Genomic DNA, 25,814 nt, shown 5'->3' on the forward strand with positions numbered 1-25,814 from the left:
GCACAAGTCCCCTCCACACTCCATATAGTGAGCTCAGGCTTTTTAATGCCGGCTGGTTCTGACGCCAGCTGCCTGCCACCAGGATGGTCCCCCTTTTAAATCACCTCAACGAGTGTCAGTTACGAGGGCTGCGTGATAAATGTCCCCCAACGCACCCCAATGTGTAAACATCCCTTTTCCGCTCATGGATTTTGTGGATTGGGAGTTCATTCAGCCCAGCCAGGGTGGCTTGTCCCTGCTCTGTGATGTCTGAGACTCCGGCTGAGACACTGGGAGGCAGGGGCTGGAATCCTCTGCTGGCTTCTTCTCTCCCAGGTCTGGGTGAGCTGCCAATTTTTGGTGGAGACCCGAACCGGGCCCTGTTCCTACAACACAGTCAGCAGTGCTCAGGTGACCCGGGACTTCAGGTGGCCAGTGACTGTCTGTGCAGTGGCCCCTGGGCCAGCGGAGATGCTGGGGCTTTGCAGGCTGGGAAGGCCAGCTTGAACCAGGCCCACCGTAGAACAGTGGGGCTCGTCCAGTTACCTGAGGCTCCTCCAACTGCTCACGGGGCCCGTGGAGCACAGAGACTCCAGCGCAACACCGGGTACTTAGGGGAGCCCAGCACGGGGTTTGCTTTTATGGCTAATTTTCAATCCTTTCAGCATTCCCCTCTCAGATGGGGAGACAGGGCTGGGGTTGGCTTGTTTACTGATGGGGATGAGTCTCTGCCCGTGAGCCCCAGCCCTATTTTGGCAGTGTGTGGAAGGTCCCTGGGTCGCCAGGGACCCTGCTGGCTGGAGGCGGCTGTAGAACTCAGGGTGTCCTGGCTTCAGCTCAGCTGGCCCTTGAAGTCGGGTTCTCCTCCCTTCCCCTAAGGCCCCACTATCTCCACCCTGAACAAAGGAGTCTCCAACACCCCAGTAGCGAGGGGGGGGGGGGACAGGCCCAGGGAGGCCCACGAGGTGCCCCAGGCAGCAGGGCCTCGCTCCCCTGGGTAGAGGCTGAGCCCAGCCCCACGGGCTCCCTCTCCTCCCCCTGGGGCTCCCTCTCCTCCCCCTGCGCCACAAAAGGAAACTCGCTTCCCGTTCCCTGCTCCTCTGCCAGCCTGAGAGACGGGAGAAGAAACATTTCCAAATAGACCAGGGTGGTCTTTTTGGGGTTCTGGGTTTTGCTGTTTGTCCTTTGACATCTGTTTCCCATGAGATGCTGGGAAATGCAGGTGCTGGCCCAGGACGCCTGCTGTCTCAGGGCCGGTACCTGCTCTCCCGAGGCTGTCCCACGGCCAGTGCTCAGAGCTGACCATGTTTGGGCATGCAGGCTCGACCCAGATGGGCCCAAAGGCTGCGTCCCTGGAGACAGCTGGAGGCAAGCTTCCCGCGGAGCTCAAGGAGGCGTCCTTTGGGGTGGGGGCGGGGGCTGGGCAGACGGAAACCATCTGCCTGCGAGGACCCAGGGGCACTGGGCAAGCTGTGAGTACTGTGTCCCCGAGAGAGCTGGGGGACAGGGGCAGGAAGGAGCCCGAGATGGGCCTGGAGGGCGGGAGTGGGCTCCCTTCCTCTTGGGACAGCCGTGAGGACTCTGGTGTCAGGGGGGCTGGCTGGTGCTGATGGGCACCTGGGGGTGGCTCTTGGTGGGGTCCACTCTAGGTGCTGAGTGCCCTGTCCTCAGGCCTAGCTCGAAACAGCCTGACTCAGAACAGTCCTCCTGCCCCTTGCCCCAGTCCAGGAAGGGGACAAAAGAGAGGTTGGGGAGAGTGCGCCCCACTCTGCTCCACTCCACAGTCCTCTGTCCATCACCACAGCCAGCGTGGACTGGGCTCTCCACATCACTCGACCTCTACCGGACTCCTATGGTACCCTTCTTGTCCACTGTCACCTGGGTGCTAAGGGCCAAGGCCAGGATGTGATCGTGCCTCTGAGTGTCTCAGAACCCCCCTTTCCGACACTCCACCAAACCCTGAAACGCTGTACTCTACTCCTGTCCTTCTAAGGAAGAGGATGTGGACCTGGCTTTCAGATCACATGGGACCCACACGCCTTCCTTTGCCCTCCTTCATCTTTCCTAAATCCAGCTTGGACCTCGTGTGACCTTTCTGAATAGGAAGAGCTAGCCAAAAAAGCCAAAGTTATTTGTCAACTCTCAAGCCTGAGAAGTTCTTCTTGGAGTCTAACTAAATCCCTCCTGTTGTTGATGAAACCCACCTCTTCCCGAGCAGGCCTTAGGGGAACTGACTATTCCCATCCTTCCTCTGCCTGAGGTTCTCACTGTGGGTGTTGAAGCCCAATTCCCACCCGCGACTCCGACTCTGCAGGAATCCCAGCAGAGCAGGAGCACAGGGCAGTCTCTCCTTCCCTTCCCTCTTGTGCCCCTGGAACAGGGAAGTCCAGGACTCCAGCCTCCTCCATCCTTAGAGGCTCCAGTGTCTGGGATGCAGAGGATGGGGAGGGAGCGGGAGGTGAGGGCTGGTGTGGAAGGGGCCTCACAGCAAGGGAGGTCCCCAGCCCGGCTCCAGCTTCCCCTGGACAAGGGTTTTGCTTGGGGACTCACTGAGGTTCCCAAGGTTGACCCTGAGAGTCAGCTGTGACCCCAGGCCAGGTGCCATGACCCAAAGTCCCTGGGCAGCAGGCTGTAGGGGCTGCTGCTGTCTCACCTGGGCACACCTGGATGAGCTGGTTACCTTAAGTAAACAAAAAGTAGCCACAAAGATGTATCCCGGGAAGGCCCCACAGCTCTTCGAACCCAGGACAGGTCCACAGGAGGGTCCCCAGCCCGGCAGCTTTGTGTCCCCCCGGGGCAGGGACTGAGGGACCTCTGGAGAAGGTTGGTCAGGACTCCCGTTGCTGGGAGGGCCTCAGGGCTGCAGCCAGAGAGGGGCGGCCACTTCCCTCCATCCTGCACTGGCCCCTGGGCTTCAGTCCTGAACTAAGAAAGCTGTCCCCAGGACCCCAGGACACCAGGATGCCATCTCCCTTGGCTTCAAGGGGCAGTCGCCTGCCTGGGATCCTGAATGTGGGACTCCTCCTGCCCCTGAGACACTGCTAATCAAATGACCATTCACTTGGTGGCCTAAAGCAGCAGAGACCTCTCATAATTCTGGAGCCAGGAGTGCAGATCACCAAGGTGGCCAGGGGCGGTGCCCTGCAGAGGTCAGGGGACGGCCTGTTGTTTCTGTCCCCTGCCTTCTGGGGGCTACGCGTTACCTTCCCTTCCTCCGTGTCCCTGTGCTTCCGTCTCACAAGGACCCTTGTGACTGCATCGAGGGTCCACATGCATCATACAAGACCCTCTCCCCATCTCAAGGCCCTTCACTGTCATTTCTGGGGTGCAGAGGACGGGGAGGGACCGGGAGGTGGGGGCTGCTTGTGGTAGGAGCCTCACAGCAAGGGAGGTCCCCAGCCCTGCTCCAGCTTCCCCTGGGACAAGGGTTTTGCTTGGGGACTCACTGAGGTTTCCAAGGTTAACCCTGAGAGTCAGCCAGGGATCGGAACCCAGACATCCCGGGAGCCACTATGGAGCCTCCACATCCTGTGTGATCTTGGGCAAATCGCTTTCCCTCTCTGGGCTACAGGGCCTTCCCTTGCAGGATGAGATGGTGACACTCACCTCTCAGAGCTGGCGGGGAGCCTCCAGAGGGTGGAAAGGAGTGAGGTTGATATTTGGTGGCCTCCCCCTCGCCGCCCTCCCTTCTGCGGGTCACCTGCCGCCTGAGCCCATCTCACTTCTGTTTCTTCTGTGGCCCTAGAAATGACAGCTGGCCCCAGTGGACATGGTGAAGAAGCTGGTGATGGCTCAGAAGCGGGGAGAGACCCGAGCCCTGTGCCTGGGTGTGGCCATGGTGGTGTGCGCGGTGATCACCTACTACATCCTCTGCACCACCATGCTGCCCCTCTACCAGAGGAGGTGGGCGCACTGCGGCTGTGCTGTGGGCAGGGGGCTGTGCGGGCCCAGGGGTCTTTCAGGGATTCTCCCCCTCTCCGGCCGCCTCACAGCCCTCGGACTGCTCAAGGCCATGTCACTCTTAGCGGGAGGGCAGGCTGGCCCCTCCTCTGGGATCCCACAGGAGCAGGCTCCAGGGACTCTTGACTCAGAATCAGCCAAGGATGTGAGCAAACCCTGCAGTGGGTGACCCAGAGCCCCTTCACCTGGTTCAGGCAGGCTCCCGTTGCCCCCCACCCTCACCCTACCCTCACCCCCACGCAGGGACTTTCTGAAGAGCAGAAGCCGCACAGGGCCCGCATCTGCTCCCCTGGACCCTTGCAGGCCTTGTGGAGAGCGTCCTGTGCGCCTCTGACAGGCCACCTGACCCAGAGCTGGGAGACCCCTGCTTTGGGCTGTTTGTAGTGGTCACACTCAGCCTCTCACTTGGGCCTTGGATAAGCCCCAGACCCTTCCTGGGCACATTCCTGTCCCTGACAGCCCCCTCCCACACCCAGCCTGGCAGCGGGTCTCCTGCAGGACAAATGGGCTGAGTCCTCAGGGACTCGCAGGTGTGTGGATGAGCCTGTCGGCCCCTCCCGGCCCGCACGGTCCTCGCCTTCGACAAATGGAGCCGTGCCAGGCTGGGGTCTTCCGGATGAGGCGCTGCTCAGCGCAGCTGTGTCTCCAGTGTGTCGTCTCCCCGTTAAACTCCATGGCCCCATCAAACCCAGCCCCCCACGTCTGCCCTCTTCAAGGGAAAGATGACAGAATCTGGAGGCACTTGGATTTGACCTCAAGTCCTGTGTGGCCTCAGGAAATTCACTTGACCTCTCTGAGCTCCTCAGACCTCTGTAAGACAATGAGGCTCTGAATAAGCCATTCTCAGGCCTGGCTGCTGCTCAGAAACACTGGGGAAGTTTTAAAAATACACCAACCTGTGTCCAACCACTGTAGAAATTCCAACTCGCTTATTCTGGGGTGTGGCTTGGACATGAGAATATTTTTTTTGGAGGGGTACCAGGGATTGAACTCAGGGACACTCGACAATTGAGCCCCACCCCCAGCCCTATTGTGTATTTTATTAGACAGGGTCTCACTGAGTGGCTTAGCGCCTCACTGTTGCTGAGGCTGCTTTGAACTGGCAATCCTCCTGCCTCAGCCTCCAGAGCTGTGGGATCACAGGTGGGCCTGGAAGACGTGGGAATCTGTTTGAAACTCCCCAGGTATGAGGAGAACTAGGACCCCGGCCTGCTCTGCTCTTCTGGGGCCAGTTCCTCCCTGTGTCTAGCTCCTGCCTTCAGTGCAGGGTGCCACGGCAAGATGAGGGGCCCAGCCCCGGGTCTCCTAAAGGCTCCCAGGGGACCAGGGGTCCAGCGGGGTGCTCTCTGTTTCCCCCTGTTCTGAGATGTGTGTGTGTGGTGTCCTCAGCGTGTGGACCCAGGAGTCCACCTGCCACCTGATTGAGACCGACATCAGGCACCAGGAGGAGCTGGAGGGCAGGAAGGTGTCCCCGTACCCGTGCCTGTGGGTCAACGTCTCGGCCGTGGGCAAGTGGGCTGTGCTGTACCACACGGAGGACACTCGGAGCCAGAACCAGCAGGTACGGGGCTGGGGATGGGCACACGTCCCCTTGTCCCGGGTACGCATGGCAGCCTGGCCCTCACTGTGTCCCCAGGGCTCAGGGAGCTCTGCCCAATGTCTCCTGGCTGGTGTGCGGGTTTGGGTCCCACCCCGGGTCTGAGTCTGCCCCTGTGAGCCTGTGACAGAGGTACCCGCTGCCCCTGGGGAGCCGGGAACAGTCAGACACCGGCTGTGCGCCCGCTGGCTGGTGGGTGGACGGGGCTCCCAGAGAGGTGGCCATGGGGACTGTCACTTCTAACCTACCAGCTGAACCAATGAGAGGCCAGGCCTGAGTGTCCTGAGAACCACGCGGGGGACTTAGCAAAGCCAGAGTCCCACATCAGACCCACTGCAGTGGCACCTCTGGGCACAGAGCTCCAGGGGATTCACCAATGGGACCTACTGGAGTCCCCGGTGAGATCCCCATGGAGCCGGGAGGGTGGAGCCCCGGGCCATGTGGACTCAGGTACTGGCCACAGCAGGACCAGGGCAGGGGCGTGGACCCACAGCAGGATGGACACCAGTGGGCTGGAAGGGGTGGGTCACCTGGGGTCGGGAAGGGGGAGGCTGTGGGGCTGTGGCTGAGCCTGGGAGTCAGGGAGAGGGTCCAGGTGGCGCCCAGGGGGCTCAGTGGGCCCCAGGTGGGCCTAAGCTCCTACCTCAGATCTCCTTCAGCTCCGGGAAGGAGCTGAGGCCGGGGACAAGCTGGCTCCTCACTGGCCCTCTGGGTCTTGTGTCCCCCATTCTGACCCTGGACATGGCTTCAGTAGGACAGCAGGTCTCAGACTCAGTGCAGGAAAGAAGTGTCCACCCTGGGCCCCTCTGCACAGCCTGCAGCTGTCCTGCTTCACGTGGGCAAGGCTGACGTTTGCAAAGCACCTCCAGAGTCCCCATGAGCAGGTGGCCCGCCAGAGCAGAGACAGCCAGGGTCCTCCTTGTCTGTCCTCTGCAGTTGGCCACCTTGGCTCCCAGGTGGCATCTGCTGGCCAGTGCCTTGTTCTGCTGGCCCCCACGGGGCTGGCCTCAGAGTTCTTGGTTGAATTCCTGCTGACATTTTAAGATCACGTCCAACCTGGATTTTCTGCTTTCTCCTGAAACGCCGCAGCCTGGCTGCTGCCACCTTCCGGAGGGTGTCCCTGTCCTGAGAGGGCAGCGGTGGCCGGTGCAGATGCAGCTGGCTCTCTCCCTTCTGGCAGCCCCCGCCCTCCCCGACAATTGTCCCTGGCACCAGGCAAGTGCCAGGTGGCGCCTGTCATCCTCTGGGTCTCGCCTGTCTCGCTTGTTCAGAGAGCTGCATGAGCCCTGGGGCATCCTAGCTTGTGATTTGTGCCCTGAATCCAAACACGGGGCCCACCTGTCCTTTGACTTATGTCACTCATTGGTTTCCTTTGACAGTGATAGGTGAAGTCCTTAAATAATTTTCTTTGAAAATGATACAGCAGTTTAACCCACTTAGATGATTAAAGTTTGATGGCTCCGAAAAGATGAACGATCTGCCTCAGATTCAACAGCCAATACAAGAAGAGCCAGGGCTCCTAGTGGGCCCCTGCCTACAGGAGTGCAGCACACATACCAGGCAGCTCCAGGGCCACTAGCCACCCACATAACACTGAACTTGCCCTCCAGATTGTGCAGTGTACAGACAGAAGCCCCAGCTCCATCCACGGTTGGCTCCAAAGCCAGCATTTGTCTTTACTCTGTCGCAGGCCTTCGCCCTCGGGCCCTAAGGCACAAAGATTCACAGCCCGCTGTGTGCTCTTGCTTCCCCGCAGTGCTCCTACATCCCGGACAGCCTGGACAACTACCAGATGGCCCGCGCCGACGTGGAGAAGGTCAGGGCCAATTTCCACAAGCACCAGGTTTTCTACTGCTTCTCGACCAACCAGGAGAACGAGACGAGCGTCCTGTACCAGCGTCTCTACGGGCCCCAGACCCTCCTCTTCTCCCTCTTCTGGCCTACCTTCCTGCTGACCGGTGGCCTCCTCGTGATTGCCATGGTGAAGCTTAACCGGTCCCTCTCCATCTTGGCAGCCCAGAGGTAGATGGGCCCACGCCACATGGCCACGCAGGCCACAGGGTACGGGGCAGCCCCCTGGGCTCACCCCTATGCACACCATCCCTCCTGCCCTCCCTCCCCTCCCCTCCCCCAGCCCCTCCGTCTTCCATGCCGAGGGACCTGGGGGACATTCCTCTGTTAAGCCACCTCTCAAGAATGTGCCAAGCCCCCTTGGTGCCCTGGGGACCCGAGGCCAGCCAGCTCTCCATTCCTCAGGGGCCCATACCTGTCTCCTGCTGTGTCACTGTCAACCAAGTGACAGGATGGTCCTTTCGGTGCCCAAGCTCTCCTGGTTGGCTCAGAGGCCTGCCTGTCTCCCCCCAGGAAGTGCCCAGCAAACCTCAGGGGAAAAAAAGCAGCCTCCAAATACAGGGCACGGTTAGTAGGTGGCTTCTTGTCTTCTGGGAGACAAGCCTTATATGCATTTTTTTATTCCAATACTTAAAAATACTGTTGTGCCTTGATACGTATGTGGGGTCAGCCCCAAGACCCTCCTCAGATGCCAAAGTCTGCGATGCCCAGGTCCCTTGCAGAAAGCCTTGTTGTGTCTAGGAAGCCCCTGTGCCCTTCTCCAGGGGCTAGACCATCCCTGATGACTCCCGGTACCTGGGACGCAGAAAGGCCGTGTGAACAGCTGGGAGACTGCAGCGATTAGGGAATGACGACAAGAAAACAGTCCGTGTGCAGTAGAGACGCAATTTTTTCTCAAAACAGCTTCAATCTGCAGTTGATGGAGTCCACTGGGGCGGAACCTCCGCCCGAGGGCGGATTCACACAGAACAACAAGAGGCGACAGGAAATAAAAACAAAGGCGACTATCAGCCGGGCTTGTGGTGGGTGCATCTCCTTCCCGTCCCCCTTTTTGTCTGGGGGCTTTTCTCAAGTGCGGACAGTACTAAGATCCTATGCTATTTGGTTTGTTTTTAGTCAGAAAAGCACCTGTTGACATTGTTCTGGCAAAGGTTGGAAGATGGCGGGCAGGTGGGCAGGGGGTGGGGGGGGTCTGCTAGTCAGACAGGCTCCTGAGGACGGTGATCTGAGAGCCCTGGGGGGAGGAAAGGGCACGGGGTCTCTTGTCCACTTCCCAGGTCAACACTCCTCAGCCCTGAGCCTCAGGCGGGCCACACAGGAGAAGCACGGCCGCTGCCATTCTGCTGGGGTTTGAATATGGCCCCCACACTCCACATGTTGGAAACTTACTTCCCAAACAGGCTCTCCAAAGAATTTAACAGTCACTACAGGGGAGCCTCTGGGAGCTCACTAGAGTTAGATGAGGTCACAGAGGCAGGGTCCCCACCAAGCTTGGATGGCTTTAGAGCAGAGGAGGACAGACCTGAGTGGCACACTCGCTGGGCCTCACCAGGACCTGCATCCCCCATGCGACCACACAGCAGCAGGCCCCCCAGACGCCTGGCAGGTGTGGGAGCCATGCTCTTGGGATTCCCAGCTCCAGAACTGAAAGAAATTTCTTTTCTTTATAAATGACCTGACCTCAGATTATTGGATATAGCCACAGAAAACAGACTAAGACACATTCCAAGAAGCCTGCTGAGAGCAGAGATTTGTAAGGTGTGCTTCCCGACCAGCTGCGGCAGGACCCAGGAGACCCTGAGAAGTGCACTTGCCCAGGCCCCACCCCAGCCACCAGCCACAAGGCCTAGGGGAGGGCTCAGTGCTCCTCCTGTCAGCAAAGGCTCTGGGGGACCTGATGGTCCACCTCCTGCATCAGGGACCAGCACAAGTCACCAGGCTCTGAGTGGAACAGAAGACAGGTGCTGTAGCCCTTGGGCTTGAGCCCCATCTTTACCTTGGCCAGATTTCCTCTCTCTGATTCCTGATTCCCCCCCCCCCATTTACAAAAGAGGAACCCTTTCTGGGGAGTTGGAGGGCTGAATGAAGGGTTGGCACCTGGTAGGTGTCCAGTGGTCCCCAATAGTTAACAGCATAAGTCATGATGGCCTGAGACCTCCAGAGAAGGTGTCCAACAATAATATCACCCAGCATTCCTGCGGCTTATGATGTCCCGGCACTGAGCTGCTGCAGACCCATCTCCCAGGTGAGGCGGGGCAAGGTTCTGGGCCACATGGACTCCGATGAAGACCACCTGGGCTCCCGGACAGCCAACGCTGCTGTTCACTAGCTGGGGAATTTGGGTACATAAATCAACCTCTGTGTTTCAGCCTCTTCAAAATAGAAATAATAGTTCTTGGTATTAAATGGGTCATTGTGTAAAGTTCTAGAATAGTAACTGATAAGGCTGGGCCTGTGGCTAGCATGCGAGGCCAGGGTTCCGTCCCCAGCACTGTAAGGGAAGAAGGAGGAGGGGGAGGGAGAGGGGAAGGAGGAGGAGGAGGGAGAAGAGAAGGGGGGAGGAGGAGGGAGAGGGGGAGGGAGAGGGGGAAGGAGAGGAGGAGGAGGGAGAGGGGGAGGGAGAGGGGGAGGGAGAGGAGGAGGGAGAGGGGGAGGGAGAGGGGGAGGGAGAGGAGGAGGGAGAGGGGGAGGGAGAGGAGGAGGAGGAGGAGAAGAGAAGGGGGAGGAGGAGGGAGAGGGGGAGAGAGAGGAGGAGGGAGAGGAGGAGGAAGGAGAGGGGGAGGGAGAGGAGGAGGAAGGAGAGGGGGAGGGAGAGGAGGAGGAGGAGGGAGAAGAGAAGGGGAGGAGGAGGGAGAGGAGGAGGGAGAGGAGGAGGGAGAGGAGGGGAGGGGTAGGAGGAGGAGGAGGGGGGAAGAAGAGGGGGAGGAAGAGGGGGATGGGGAGGAGGAGGGGAAGGGGAGGAGGAGGAGAAGGGAAAGGGGGAGGAGGGAGAGGAAGGGGAGAAGGGGGAGAAGGAAGGAAGGAGGGAGGATGGGGAGGAGGAAGAAAGGGGGAGGGAGAGGAAGGGGGAGAGGAGGAGGAGGAGGTGAAGGGGGGAGGAGGGGGAGGAAGGGGAGGGGGAAGAAGAAAGGAAAGGAGAGGAGGGAGAAGCAGAGGGGAAGGGGACAGGGAGAAGAGTGACTGAAACCAAGAGCTTGCTCTAGCTGGGTCTGGAGGCCAGTGGCTGAAAGCTTGGTCTGTCTGTGGCACTCCTGGGAGGTGCTGGGGCCTTCGAGAGGTGGCCCTAGTGGGAGGTCCTTGAATCCCTGGGGATGTGCCCTTGGGAAGCACAGTGGGACCCACCCCTTTCCCTCTCCTGTGGTCCCTGGCCATGAGGTGAGCTGCTTTGCTCTGCCACATGCAGTCACCAGGATGAGCTGCCCCAGCACAGGCCCAGAAAACGGGGCCAGTCAATCATGGAGGGAGATCTCCAAAACTGAGCTGCAGTGACACTCTCTTCCTTATAAGCCAACTACCTCAGGCCTTTGTGACAGGGAAGGAGGATGACCCACAGTGCTATATCTAAGTTTCTATAAATCACTGCGGCTCTGAGAGGTGAGGGCCGTCCATCAAGTCAGTCAGGAGCTGGGAGTCCAGCCCAGGCCGGGTGACTCCAGAGCCTGGGGACATAGCTACCCAGAGCCACGGGGCCAGGACCGAGCCCGGGTGCACCCTGCACCCCAGCTTGTCATCTGCAGACCTTTCTGTGGGGGGGCAAGTGGCTCTCCAATCCCCAGAGGGTCTCGCTCTCTGGGTGAGGGTCTCAGGGCTCTGAGCCTTCTAAGGAGGACCAGAGAGTGATGTTGCTCGACAGTTTTACAAGATATGACCACTGGGGAGATCTGGGGGGTCCAGGGATCTCTGTTACTCCTACGCCTAAAGGCAAATCTAAGATTGTCTCAAAATTTTAACTTCAAAGAGGAAGAAAAAGAAAAGAGAATCCAGGAGTCTGACTTTGAGGGACTACTTTCCACACGGTTTCCACGCACCTGTATTTGGGACTGAACTACACGGAAACTTGGAATGTCCAATCAGCCCCCGCAGGGGAAAGGCCACGTCCTTCTAGAAAACCCAGCACTTGGGGATTCCTAGCCACCACCGCCTCATGCGTTAGTAACGGTGGCCTTTATTTACTTGAGAGAAACGTCCTCCTCCTGTCGACAGAGCCTGGCCTACTTCTAGGAAACACCTCACCTGTCTCCGCCCGCAGAACTTCCCTAAGGATGGGGGTTAAGGGCTGAGCACTTCAACCTGATGTCGGAGACACCGGGAAAACGCATTTCGCAATGACCACAGCTGCCCGAGCGCGGCCTCATCAGTTCTCCATAAGTCACTGCTAATGAGCTGACGGTGCTGCTCCAGGTTTGCCTTTGCTCTTCTGGGCCAGTGACTCACACCTGGAGAAAGGTACCTGAGCCCCATACCTTGTCCCCTCCCTGGAACTCAGACCACCTGCTGGAGATCAGGTGACATCACAACGCCCACGGCAGGTCCCTCGCTCACTGTCTCTCATGGTGTAGGCACCCCAGCATTCATACCATCAGAAGTAGGGCTCGGGGCGTAGGATAAATATTTTGAGAGAAAGACCGTGTTGACTTGACTTCTGTTACAGCATGGCATTATAGTTGTTCTATTTTATTAGTTAGCTATTATGGATATTCTCTAACTGTGACTAACTTGTGAATTCTGCCTTGTCCTAGCTGTGTGTGTGTGTGTGTGTGTGTGTGTGTGTGTGTGTGTGATGGTTGGGATATTAAATATCTCTCAAAAGCTCATGGGTCAAAGGCTTGGTGTCCAGCGCCCCTCTTTGGTGTGGGAAGTGTGGCCAGGCGAAAGCCCTCCTGCCTTGCTCCATGCTCCTTGGTGGCCGTCCACACCTGCACCTCTTTTGATGATAAGTCACTGTATCGAAGGCAGTCCTTCCATGTGGGGACACATGTAGCTAACCACTCCCCACATAAGAATCTGTCGTCCCTGATGGGAACAAGAGGCAACATGTGCCGGGCACCTGCCTGCCAGGACCTGGGCCAGGCCCTCCCACACAGGGCTCGATGGACACCAAGAGCGTCCTTGCAGGTTATCATCAGAGTCTCCATTTCAGAGGTGCCATAACTGAGGCCCCAGGGATTTAATCTCCCCAGGTCAGAAGTCAGTAAGCAGCAGGGCTACGTTTCAATCCCCATGGTATGGATTCTGGTTTCTCGAGCCATGGAACCTTGCCCTGTCCATCTCAAAAGTGAAAAGGTCAAGGCCGAACACCGAGAGCCAGTTAGAGGCCTCTGTAGACCCTCCCCCTGAGGCCAGGCTCTCCAGTGACTCCCCAGGCCACCCCTCTGAAGAGTCCACAGACGCAGGGTGCTACCCAAGTGCATGATCTGAAACGTGGCCACTGCCAAGGTGGACAGGGCCAGGGGCCATCTGGAGTCCACTGTCCCCAGCTGGACACAGCCTTACCAACACACAGCCGGAACCTCAGCTTGCTCCAGCCACAGAACGACTGGTCACTCCATTATAAAGCAGAACTGAAGCGAGGCCACTCTCCTGTGACCCCCTCCCACCGACCCCACCCCTCTCCCATTTAGTTTCCAGGGGTTGATGAGCCCCCACAGAATGCGTCTGGGAGCCGATAGCTGCATTTACATATAGATTCAGAGCCTCTTTTCACTGTCATTAATAAAAATTGGGCCATGTGACACCTTACAAATTCTCATAAATCTGGGGCCAAGTTTCAGCTCAGTGTTGACAGTATTCTTGGCTCTCGACTGTGTTTTGGATTTGTCCTGGGAGAGGGAGCCTGCAGGGAAGTAGGAGTTTGACTCTAGCTCCCCATGACCTTGGGTGGTGTAATCTCCCGAGCCTCAATTTCCCCCCTTGGAAACCGAGAGTGTCATAGTTGGTTTTACAGGGCACTTGTGACCACGCAGTGCCACAGGGAATGTGGAGCACTCAGCACAGCGCCTGGCGCAGCTGAGAAGCTCCGCAGATGCTGCTGCTCTCTTGGACACCAGGGGCTTTTCCATCCAGAGCTCTGAGGAGTCCCTATGGCCATCTTTTTCTCCACCTTTCAAAATCCCACCCTACACAAGGTTCCTGTCTTTGCTTTGAACTCTCTCCAAGTCCCCATGTACAAACTTAAGTTCTCGTGGAAAAGCGGCTCTGCCCACAAGGACCTTGCCCCCACCTTGACACCAGCCCAAGGGTCAAAGGACCCTTTGCCTTGAGAGTCCATTCATCAGGGTCATCGCCCAGGATAACAAAAGGCCTGGCCAGAATGATCTTCCCAGTGTGAGACAGACAAATCCCTTGGCCCAGAAATTGAGCTTAATTGGAAATTAAATTGCATTTTCATGCTAACTGCAGGATGCCTATATCCACAGCTAATTTATCAAGGTGATGCCTTATCTGGAGGAAGCCCGTGGGAGCAGAGTAGTGGCTGCTTCAGCAAAATGCAAGTTCGTACCTGATAAAAAGAATTTCCTGTGCAGTGCAATTTGGACCCTTTGGGTCCCTCAATTTGGGTTTTGTGTGTTTACTAGCTTCCTCCCTTGCGCCAGGTTCTGTGCCAGGACCCCGAGATGTGGATACCAGTGGGACCTGGCCCTGAGTTCCAGCAGCTCAGGGGCCACTGACAAAAAGAAAATCACACAACAAATGGTGGCTCCATTCCAAGTTTTCCGAGGCACCTCCATACTGCCTTCCAGATTGGCTGCACCAATCTGCAGTCCCACCAGCAATGTATGAGAGTGCCTTTCTCCCCACATCCTCGCCAACACTTACTGTTATCTGAATTCTGGATAGCTGCCATTCTGACTGGCGTGAGATGATATCTTAGAGTAGTTTTGATTTGCACTTCTCTAATTTCTAGTGATGTTGAATGTTTTTTTTTTAAATATATTTGTTGATTGATTGTATATCATCTTCTGAGAAGTGTCTCTTCAGTTCCTTAGTTCACCATTTGACCCAGCTATCCCTCTCCTCGGTCTATTCCCAAAGGACTTAAAAACAGCATACTACAGGGACACAGCCACATCAATGTTTATAGCAGCACAACTCACAATATCTAAACTGTGGAACCAACCTAGATGCCCTTCACTAGATGAATGGACAAAGAAAATGTGGTATATATACACAATGGAATATTACTCAGCTTTAAAAGATAATAAAATCATGACATCTGCAGGTAAATGGTTGGAGTTAGAGAAGACAATGCTAAATGAAGTAAGCCAATCCCCCAAATCCAAAGGCCAAATGTTTTCTCTGATAAGTAGATGCTAATCCATAATGGGGGGGGAGCATAGGATGAGTGGAAAAATTTTGGATGGGGCAAAGGGGAGGGTGGGAGGGGGCATGGTGGTAGGAAAGATGTGGAATGAGGCGGTCATCATTACCCTAGGTACATGTATGATTGCACAATGGTGTGACCCTCCTTTGGGTACAACCAGAGAAGTGAAAAATTCTGCTCCACTTGTGTACAATGAACTGAAGAGCATTCTGCTGTCAAGTATAACTGATTAGAATAAATAAATAAATAATTGCACAAACAAAAGATGGTAAAGCCACCACGCTTTACTCAGTCACCTGAGAAGCTTTGGGAACACAGTGTGATAAACAAACCCATGTTGAGGAACATGGACACTGTTCCCAGCAACATAGCTGCACCAGGCCCTCCGCACACCATCCTCTAGGCAGCTCAGGAAACGAATGCACAGGAGCTTCGTAACCTCCACTTCACTGATGTGAGGCTTAGAAAGTCAGCCTCGGGCCAAAGATCACCACTGCCTGAGTAATGGGCGTGGAACTGGAATCTGAACTCTGGAGACTTCCTGCTGAGCCTCAGTCTGCACAGTGTGTCTGCTGCTCCTTTATTTCTGCCAATATTGTTTTTTGAAAATGTCCAGTAACAGCTGAGTGTGGTGGTGCACGTCTGCAGTCCCAGTGGCTCAGGAGGCTGAGGCAGGAGGATTGAGAGTTCAAGGCCAGCCTCAGCAACTTCGTGAGGCCCTAAGCAATTCAGTGAGACCCTGTCTCTAAATAACATACAAAAAAAAGGGGGGGACTGGGGATGTGGTTCACTGGTTAAGTGCCCCTGGGTTCAATCCCTATTGTACAACAAAACAAAAAAAATAATGAATTGTAAAATTACATCCATCACCTTGATTCACCAAGGATTATCAATACTTGGTCACAATTGCACTGTCTGTCTTTATGTCTCTCCCTCTATGCAAAGAGGTGTGTGTGTGTGTGTGTGTGTGTGTGTGTGTGTGTGTTCTGAACCATTTGAGTTAGATTCAGGAACATAAAACATAGGTAGGGATAGTATGGCTGGAGGAGAATGTGTATGGAGGAGGGACAGACAGGGACTGGAAGTGGGCTATTTGTGGATTTGATTGGGGGACAGGCCCAGCCTATACTCTAGCATGGGAGGGACCGCCAGAGCTATAATGACAGTGAAATCACAATTCTATGAATGGTAAAATATTACAGAGTTGAAGATGTACTTTCAGCAAATGATATCTTCATGGCTTATTACTAAGTATGTGTGCTCACGGATCCAATTCAAACAATACAGAGAAGTATCAGGGACCTTAAGAAAATAACCCTTCATACCAAATAAAACCTCAGCCAATATTTCAGTTTCTTTTTTTCTATTTTACATTTTCCACCTATACATCTCTTCACAGATAGGGACCACAAGGCGCATGCAATTTTATAATCAGCTTTCTAGATGTCTAGAGCATTTCTGCATTTTAGTAGATCATCCTTAAGATAATTTTCCAAAGGTTTAATGTTATTCCATCAAGTAGATGAGCCAAAATTTCTTTAACCCACTATTTTTTGACTGAAGTTTAGACCCTCTCCAATCTTTCATGATAATAAATAATTCAATGATATCATGATGAGTACCTTTGTAAAAGTCAGAGTGCACATCCTTGACAATTTGCTTACAACAGATCTCTGGAGCCTGGTCTCCTGCATCCAGGGCTCAGATGGAGCACCTCGCAGGCCACGGTGCAGGGGAGCCAGGAGTGGGGGAGCAGGAGGAACTGCTGCAGCAGAACAGGCAAGAGAGTCAGGGTCGGGAGCCCAGGGTGGGGCTGAGGAGGGAGAGGGAGCGACAGAGATCACCTCAGGCTCTTGACTGGGGGCAAATCAAGAGAAAGTCCAGACAGAGGGGTCAGACTTGGATTGCCAAGGGCTTCCTAGAGGCTACAGGCAGATGTTCAAAGAGGAGGTGCAGAGACGCACCCACCCCGCCCCTCCCTCCCTCCACCCACCCATCTGCCGAGCCTCCGGGGTCAGACCTTGTGCTGGGTGCTGGGCGCTGGGGTTCTTAGACAACTGAGAGGTGGCCCCATGCTCCTCCATGAGCTCCCAGAGCCACGGAGACTCCTGTGTGCCTGGAGCTTAAGGACCGAGGACAGGGAAGGCAGAGATGGTGAGCCACCTCCAGGTGAATCCCCAGGGTGAGGATGCAGAAGTGAGGGCCTTGATGGGCTTGGCCTCAGTCACTGACCATGTGGACTTGAAAAGTCACCATCCGGGGGCCCCAGTTCCCTCTCTATCCCTGTGCTCCAGCGGCCAGGGAAGTCTGAGCCTTCGGGGCACCTTGCTCAAGGTCTCCTTGCAGTGGCCTTAGTTTCCCCACTTGTCCACTGAGGAGGTTGGGGTGGAGCATTTGAGGGAGGCCCATGCTGGTTGGTCACTGTGCAGTGGTGACCTTGGCTTCACTGACACACACTGGTCAGCTTTTGGGTCTCAGCAGAGTTCAAGTCCAGGACACAGTGTCTACCTTCCCTCCCCTCCTGGGGCCATGGGGGGCGGGAGCCACCAGGGAAGCTGATGCTGCTTGGTTTTCAGCTCTCGATTTTCCGAGTTCTGGTAAATGTCCTGTCCAAGTGTGCCTGCGGTGGGGCTCTGGGATTTGGGGACAGCTTCTCCCCTCTCGGTGTCCTCAGGGGAGTCGGATGAGGCTGCAGGTGGCTGCCAGAACATGCAGGTCTCAGGCCTCCTCTACGTCCTTCTGCTGGTCCCCAGGTAGACAGGTAAAGAGGGGCAGGGAGAGGGAGGAGGCGCAACTGACTGGAACATTTTAAAGGTCATTTTCCAAGGGGACCATTAGCTCTTCTGTCCCACCAGCCCAGGAAAAAAGGCCCTTTCGTACTGTCACTCTGATTCCAGTTAGGGAGAAGAAAGGAGAACTTCAGAGAATTTTCTAGCACTTTTCTGGCTCAAATGGGTGATTGCAGTGAAAAGCTCATTTCTAAGACCTGGGAGGTCTCTGATTCGAGGAGTGAAATGAGAGGTGACTTTGGCTCAGTCCTGACAAACAGCAGTGACAGACACAGCAAAGCACACAGCCCTTTGCTGAGCACACAGTAGGACACGGCCTGCGCTCGGCACTGCAGGCACATTAACCTAACCAACCAGGTGTTGTCGCCCCGTTAGACGAGAAAGCAAAGCTGAAGGACCTTCAGGTTGAAAATGGTGGTACTGGGTTTGGGGTCCAAAGATCTCCCCAAATCCTGATTTTTAAGGGCTGGAGGGGACCAGGCAGGGAGAGCCAGCTGCACCTAAAGCCCTGAGAAACCTCTGCTGGTCACATCACGTAGCCTCCTGGGTGAACGGAGCAGTCAGCAGGCCGCAAGCCCTGGCCAGTCCTTCCAGGCCTCTGGCCTCCCCTCCTTCCACGGTGTGCTTAGCCAGGGTTCTCTAGAGGGACAGGATCCACAGGAGGTATAATTATAAAAGGGGACTTATTAGGTTGGTTTAGCGACCAGAAGCTGGATAGTCCACAGTGGCCGTCTGCAGGCAAGAGAGCTGGGAGAACCAGTAGCTGCACAGTCCAAGAGCAAGAGGGATCAACGGTGCTACCCTAGTCCAAGGCCGAAGGCTTCTGCAGAATCGCTGGCAGAGTCCGCTTTGGAAGAGTGAAGAAATGAGAGCCCGGTATCCTAACATGATTTCCTAAGATGGTTGCAGCAGCAATCAAGAACCTATTCAAGAACAACCAGCTTGAAATCCGTGGCTGTTTCCTTGTTCTTCCAACTTTCATTCCATCCAAGCCATCATCCTATTGGATGGTGCTGCCCACGTTTAGGGAGAGTCTCCATTTCAGTTGGGTATTCCACATGCCAATCATTCCTAGACACACCCTCACCGACACACCCATAATCCTCTTAATCCCATCAAGTTGACAATTCAAATTGGCCATTACACAAATCAAAGACTACCAAGTAGCTTCCCCCAGGAGGGAGCAGTTCTTAGGATGGCTAGCCAAGGAGCAAGATGACAGGCTTAACCCTTCATATTCTGGATGCGGGATCCCCAGCAGCCTTACCAAGGGAAAGTGGATGGACAGAAGGACAGGAGAAGGCAGGTAAGAAAACAGGGGCCCTTCAAGGGCAGGCATAGCAGAGCATGCAGGGAGTGGAAAAAAGTCTCGGAGGCGAAGATTCAAGGGCCAGCCTTGCCTCTGGCTTGCTGAGTGGCCTTCCTGGGCCTGAGGCTTCTCATCAGCTGGGTCAACTCTCAGTTCCCACCAAGGACGCGCAATGGCCAGGAGGAAGTCCCTGCCCTCACCGAGCTGGACTCTCCGTGGACGAGCTTGGTCATATACCTGGGAGTAACAGGAAGACGCTGGGAATAAACAGGTTCCAGAGATCTAGTGCACTGCGGGAGCTTCAGTAACGAATGCTGCAAGTCTTCTGGAAGACCGCTAAGAGAGAGCTCAGGTATTTTCACCACACACAAAGGGACATGTGGGAAGAGAGGGGTATGCTAATGAGCTTGACTGTAATAATCAGTTTACTATATAGTTGAGGATCAAAATATCACTCTATACCTTAAATATATATAATTTCAATATTTAAAATAAAACAGTGCAAAGCATACAATGTAATTGCAGGGGCAGGAAGTGCTAAGCAGGAAAACAGGCAGACTTAGGGGCCAGGGAAGGTGGAAGTGGGGGTGGCGAGGAGGAGGGGCTCCGTGGAGGAGGGGCTCCGTGGAGGAGGGGCTCCGTGGAGGAGGGGCTCCGTGGAGGAGGGGCTCCGTGGAGGAGGGGCTCCGTGGAGGAGGGGCTCCGTGGAGGAGGGGCTCCGTGGAGGAGGGGCTCCGTGGAGGAGGGGCTCCCGCGGAGGAGGGGCTCCCGCGGAGGAGGGGCTCCCGCGGAGGAGGGGCTCCCGCGGAGGAGGGGCTCCCGCCGAGAAGGGCATAAATGAAGTGCAGGGATGGCTCAGGGCAGGTTCCCCCAGAAAGCACCCAGCTCCCAACTCCCTGGGGAACAAGAGTGTGGGCACCTGAGGCTGAGGAGCTGGTGTTCCTGGACAGCATGGCCTGGGGTCTGGGGTGCATCACTGGTCAGGGTGGGGAGAGGGAAAAGGAAACAAGAGGAAGGGAACAGAAACCCAGCAGGCAGGGCATGCAATGCTTATCTGCATTTGACTCAAAAGGTGTCAAGAATCCACAGGAGACAGCTTCCAGCAAAGGAATTACGTGATCTACTCTGCCTTTTAAAAATATGTGAAGGGTGTGCACTGTGGGCACATGCCTGAAATCCCAGCAGCTTGGGAGGCTAATGCAGGAGGATCTTGAGTTCAAAGCCAGCCTCAGCAACTTATCGAGGCCCTAAGAAATTCAAATACATATATATATTTATACACACTCACATATATGTATACATATGGGAATCGTCTTCCATGGATGAATTTATAAACACATTGTAGTGTGGCATACAATGGAACATTCCATTATTTCTGAAAAAGGAATGGAATTCTGACACAGGCTACCACACGAAAGGACCTTGGAAGTATTATGCTAAGTGAACCAAGCCAGACACTAAGGGACAGACTCTGTTCACAATTCCACTTACATGAGGTCCTAGAAGAGTCTGCAGACAGACGATAGAGATGGTAGCCAGGTGAGGGAACGATGGGGAACTATCATCTGTAGAGATTCGGTTTTGTGAGATGAAGAATGTTCTTGAGGAGCTGGGGATATGGCTCAGTTGGTAGAGTGCTTGCCTTGCATGCACAAGACCCTGGGTTCTAATCCCCAACACACCCCCCCCCACACACACACACATACAAAAGGTTAAAGAAAAGCTAGAATTATTTTTAAAAAAAGAACGTTCTCAAAGTGGATGGCGGCGATGGCTGCCCAATATCTGAACGTGTTTAATGCCACTGACGTATACACTTAGAAATGCCTAAAGTAGTGAATTTAATGTTCTCTATGCCTGCAATTGTAGCAATTTGCTAGGACCGTCACGACAGAATCATGCTAGGGCTGTCAAGCGCCTTAAACAATAAATTAATCTTGCACATTCCAGAGGCCAGAGGTCCAAGGTCAAGGTGCTCGCAGAAGGCACCTGCAGCCTCTCTCCTTGAGTGCAGCTGGCCGCCCTCTCACTGCTTCCTCACGGGCAGTTTTCCTGTCCTGCACGTCCCTGCTGTTGTCCCTCTTCTTCTGAGGACACCAGTCCTATTGGATCGGGGACCCACCTATGACCTAATGTAACTTTACCTCTTTCAAGGCCCTACCTCAAAATACTATCACTCTGGGGGTTAGGACTTCAACATATGGATTTAGGGGGCCAGCTCAGTCCCCAGCAGAGGATAGGTGAAGGGCTGAGGGATCTGACTGAGAGAGTTCCTTTAGCACTTGGTCTTCGGAGTCTGCTGGGTGTGTGAGACCTGGGCAAGCTAGTCCACCTCTCCAGGCCTCAGGTGGGGAATAAGAGTGTACAACCCACACAGACAGAACTGGATTGCATGTGGGGATCCCACGTTTGCCCCCACAAAATGAGCAGCATTTGATGGGTAGTGACAACTATCCTTCCTCACGTGGTCCCTGTTGCATGGGGAACGACAGGCCACTGTTTCTGGACTCGGGCAGTGTGGGCAGTGAATCAGTACCAGGGTGTTGTGAACCACTCTGCAATCCAATATGCCTCCTGGCTCAGACATGTCCCAGGCTCTGAGTGACAGCTGGTTCCAAGCTGATGTTTGCAGATACTGAGCAGCAAGCCTGGGCCTGGCTCAGCCTGCCAAGCACAGATGGTTAGCAAATGTCACTCAAACTAGCTCAGGTTAATGAAAAAATTACAGAGAGAAAATTGGGGTAGGCTAACCCCAGCTTCTGAGATCCAAGCCCCAGAGTAACATCTTCCAACCGGACCTCAGTCCAGTTCTTTGCCTCCAAACAACCTCATCTTAGCAAGAAGTGAAAGTGAGCTAGGCTGGAATTACAAGTGGAAGTGGTGCAACAGGTGTTCCTTTAGGACTGCCCTTGCTTTTGGGAGGCCTGGGGCTGGCTTTGTGCTTGGGGCAGTGATTTGTGGTGTCAACTGGGGAACTCAAGTTTCAGGGGTCTTCCCCCGGATTGTGTTTCTTTCATCCAGACAGAGGCCTGGAAACCTTGATTCCTGAAGCAAGTAAGCACACATGTTGCCTCTTGGCTTGGCTGGGAAGGTATGGGTTGTCTTCCTACTCCAGGTCTGGTTTTAGAAATGGAGGTGGTGCAATGTGGGGGGGTGGGGTGGGTTGTAGGGGATCCTGGAAACAGCCCAGGACTCCAGTTCTAGCTCTGTCCCCTGCTGGGCAAGGGCCTCCAAGCCAGTCCCTTCTTCTTTCTGCAGCTCAGGCCTTGTCTCTAGGTTTTCATGTGTGTTAGAGGCAACGCTGGCCCAGAGGGCGGGCAGCGTGGGTCACATGAGTGGCGCTGAACTGATGGTTATCAAACTTCAAAATGCAGACCCAGAAGGGACCCCTGGAGTCAGCAATTCCTCCACTTAGGGATAAAGACACAGAGGCTCAGTGAAGGGAAGCCACTTGCTCTGTGCAATGGATTAATTAATAATGCTCATGCCCCCAAGTTGTAATGTTGAAGTCCTAGCCCCTGGTGCTGATATTCGGAGGTGATTAGGTCATGAGGTGGAGCCCTCAGCAGTAGGATTAGTGGCCTCTTGAAAAGGCCCGACAGCTAGCTTGCCCTCCCTGCTCCATGGGAGAATGCAAGAGGGAGAGGGCGCTCGACAGAACTGGGCCATGCTGGCACTAGATCATGGACTTCCAGCTTCAGAACTGTTTCCAGAAATATAAGCCACCCTGTCTGTGGCCTTCAGTGATAGCGTTCTGGATGGACTATGGGAGCAAATGTAAAGATCTGGATTCAAAGCCAGGTCTGACTCCAAAGCTGCGGCTCTGTGCACCTTTAGGGACACAACAGGGAATCAGTGGCTTCAGCCAGAAGACATGAGGTTGGCCTTGTGTGCATGGTCCTCCCGCCCTCATCCTACAGGGAGGAAGGGCTTTCTGCTGCCCTCATCCTGTTCATCTGTGAGGGCACAGGGAGGGTTGCTCACAGGTGACACTAACCTCCCCTCCCCAGGCTCTTCCTGGGGTCCCCCTTCTCCCCCCCCCCGGAGCCTGGGGAGCTCTGTGGTTTCCTCATCTCTCCTCCCCCACCCCGTAAGACTTCCTCAGCTCCCTGCCCCTCTGTGGGACCCTCAGCTGCTGGGTCCTCCCTCCTGCTTTCCACTCTGGGTAGGAGGAAGAAGCTGATCTCCCCTGAATATCCACGGACGCCTGGGCAGGCACCATAATGGCCAGCTTCACAGATGGGCAGCGCAGGCTTCCAAGAGGCCAATGCCTGGGTGGAGCAGGAGAAAGCTGGATGGGAACAGGGACAAGGGGGACAAGGTCCTCGGTCTTGCTTGTACCAACCCCTCATCTTGTTAAGGTCACTCTGGCTGGTCACTTCTGTCAAACTCTGCCCACGGCAATTCAGAACAGGGAGATGAGGAGTGGGAGGCCGCCTTATAACCAGCCAGACGAAAACCAGGCCTCAAAAAGAGGCAGCCACCCCCCGGCCTGCCATTGAGGGCAGGGGAAGCCTTTCTCTCTCATTAGTTCAGCGTTCACAGGGTGCAGGTGCCTGAGGCACCGTGGACATCCGCCCACAGCCAGTGGCACTGCGTGGCTTGCTTTCTGGGGCGGGGGTTGGGGGATGGCCAATAAATACACAGACCACTAGATAAAAGGGACACTTTCAGCTGTTGACAAATTTTCCATTACGGAACTTGTCACTGAAGCGACTGGCAGTCGCTGAGACAGTGCGGAGTGGCAGTGCCCCTAGAGAGGAGCCAGAAGACAACGGGACCCACGTGGCCTTGCTCCCTTCACCTTGACCTCTTCTGGCTTCAAGTCTGAGTTGAAGCACATGAGAAAAGAAAGGTAGGGGCTGGACGTCTTCCCGCAGCTGTTAAGTGCCAGGTACTGTGTGTGCCACCATCTCACTGGGCCTCCTTAGCCCTGTGACGTGGGAGTTATCGTCCCCATTCTAGAGCAGAGGACACAGACTCAAGATGGGGAGTGACGGATTTCCTGCTTGGCCTGACGGATCTGAAGATGGGCCTGCAGGGTTGAAGGCTGGGGACCACTAGGGTCTCGGCAGTAGGGCCAGGGGCCTCGGACCTCAGGGGTGCTTAGAACCTGAGGTGCTTGTCTCCTCCCTGTGCCACGGTACCGCAGCTCACGGTACCCTCCTGCCTGCTGGGGGACCCAATTCCAGCTGCTTTTAATTTGAAACAAACTAGCCGCTCCCCCGTGGTCCCGAAGTTAATAGGCGTCTGTGTAGCCATGCTGGGATAAGCAGCCCCGGACAAATCATTCCTTCCTCGAATCAGGGTTATACGGGAGGGAGGCTGGGAGACCCAGAGAGCAGCAGCCTCAGCAGGTGGTGGGAGGGCCAACTTCTTCTTCCCCTCTGTAGGACTCGGAGACCCCAGAGAGCACCCAGCCTGCAAAACTGGACCAGGGAGTGATGGGCCTGTTCCCGGGGATGAGGATGGTGAGGCCAGCCGGCCGGGATGGGGCCTGGGGGAGCCTGACCTGGGACCTGAGAGGCAGATGGGGACCAGGAGCCCTGGTGGTGGAGCTCTCTGCCCCAGCAAGGTGCTGGCTCTCCGGAGGGTGCAGGGAGGCAGCAGCACCTGCTGAGCGTGACATTAGAGGTGCTTGTCCTACACAGCCAGGACAGCGAGCTGAGGACACTCCTTTCCCCAGCAAGGGACGGGCTTCCCGTGGGATGGTCAGTGTCTCCCCTTTGGTAGCCTCTTTCAGGTCCCAAGGTCTCCAGGGTGAAGGCCAGTGCTTTCCCAGACAACCCCCAGCTGGTTCCTCAATGCTGGACCACCTGGTGCCCCAAACCTGGCACATGTCCCATGATCAAGACCACCTCTCACAGTTGCCTCGGACGGAAGAAGGGAGAGCTGTGATGGAGGGTTCTTCTATGTGTCTGAAAGGTGCCTTGGCCCCATGTGCCTGTGTGATAGGTGATAGGGACTCTGGGAGAACTGGGAACATGGTTGTCTTGCTGACCTTGGCCTCTGTCACAGCCCCTTACACAATAGGTGACTGCTCTGAAGACAGCTGGGGACCCTGATGGAGGCAAGGTGAGCAGCAGTGTGGGCAGCGCCATCTCCTCCAGCCCCGTGAGTGCAGCACATGGTGCCTGGCCTTGCTCCTGGCCTTGGTCCTGGCAGGGTCTGGGTTCTGGTCCCAGTTCTGCCCCCCTCTAGCTGGGCCACCTGGGTTAGCTAAACACGTTTCCTTCTCTGTCAAAATGGAGACTGCAATCCCTGTTTCTGGGGTTGAGACTGGCGTGTGGCAAGGGAGGTGGCCAGGGCACAGCACTACAGGGAGGACTCTCCTCACCCCCTGCAAGGCAGGCTGGGCATATGCCCACCAGCTGCCAGCCCTTACTGACATGATCCCCATCCTATGAAGAAGCACCCTGTACAGTTGATGTCACTATTATCTCCAATTAAAGGGGGGACCTTGACTTGGGAGCATGTGTAACTCGCTTGCCTCACAGATGGCTAACAGCAGAGTTGGGACCCGAGCCCAGCCATCCCCAGGTCCAAGGTCAGCCTCTTGAGGACCTTGAGCAGCAGCAGGGAGTTCCCAAGAGGTACAGTGTGTCTCTGGCAGGTCTGGAGCAAGGTCCTGGTCCTGTCTTGTGTGGAAAGGAACACCCTGGGCGCGGGGGGGGGGGGCACTGAAGCTCCAGGGCTTTGTCCTTGACATAGATCTGATTCCCCTCTTCCCCCTCCCTGCCCAGAGCCTCACGGGTGGCCTGGACGAGGCTAGAAGTTCCCCTGGACTAGATCCCTCCCTCCTGCTTATTTTGGCTTTGTTATCTTCACCTGGGGCAACAGATTTATTCCCGGGGTGCAGAGGAGATGACTTCAGACCTCCCCAGCCAGAGTGCAGCCTCAACAATTTCTGGCCTCCAGTTCTGTGTGAGGGAGCTGGGTCGCTGGCTGGGCAGACCAAGGGACAGACCCCTGGTTTCCCAGGCATCTGAATCAGGGACTGGGCTTTCC

The 25,814-nt window shown here is 55.5% G+C and overlaps 2 protein-coding genes across 4 annotated transcripts in view; one reads left to right on the plus strand and one right to left on the minus strand.

Moving 5' to 3' along the window:
* KCNIP1 (potassium voltage-gated channel interacting protein 1) overlaps positions 1-25,814 on the minus strand; it is a gene marked incomplete at its 5' end in the record, with an annotated part of 307,261 nt that overhangs the window by 276,646 nt on the left and 4,801 nt on the right. The window lies entirely within an intron of this gene.
* Positions 1,342-9,854, plus strand: KCNMB1 (potassium calcium-activated channel subfamily M regulatory beta subunit 1). 2 transcript variants are annotated; one of them, XM_081300709.1, is made up of 5 exons: positions 1,342-1,451; positions 3,725-3,882; positions 5,329-5,500; positions 7,293-7,597; positions 8,291-9,853. In XM_081300709.1, exons 2-4 carry the CDS (start codon positions 3,749-3,751, stop codon positions 7,560-7,562), a joined length of 576 nt encoding a protein of 191 aa, XP_081156835.1. In that variant the 5' UTR covers positions 1,342-1,451; positions 3,725-3,748; the 3' UTR covers positions 7,563-7,597; positions 8,291-9,853. The 2 variants fall into 2 exon arrangements, with proteins under 2 accessions (XP_081156835.1, XP_081156834.1); XM_081300708.1 differs by having other exon boundaries at positions 7,293-9,854.

The sequence above is a fragment of the Spermophilus citellus genome, assembly GCF_964194105.1.
Source record: "Spermophilus citellus genome assembly, chromosome: 1".
NCBI classification, from domain to species: Eukaryota; Metazoa; Chordata; class Mammalia; order Rodentia; family Sciuridae; genus Spermophilus; species Spermophilus citellus.

Bases quoted from the DNA above. Each gene is read 5' to 3' on its own strand.
- KCNMB1 (XM_081300708.1), top strand. From the start codon at position 3,749: ATGGTGAAGAAGCTGGTGATGGCTCAGAAGCGGGGAGAGACCCGAGCC. The intron at 3,883-5,328 runs GTGGGCGCACTG...TGGTGTCCTCAG, and splicing joins CTGCCCCTCTACCAGAGGAG to CGTGTGGACCCAGGAGTCCA. The intron at 5,501-7,292 runs GTACGGGGCTGG...GCTTCCCCGCAG, and splicing joins CTCGGAGCCAGAACCAGCAG to TGCTCCTACATCCCGGACAG.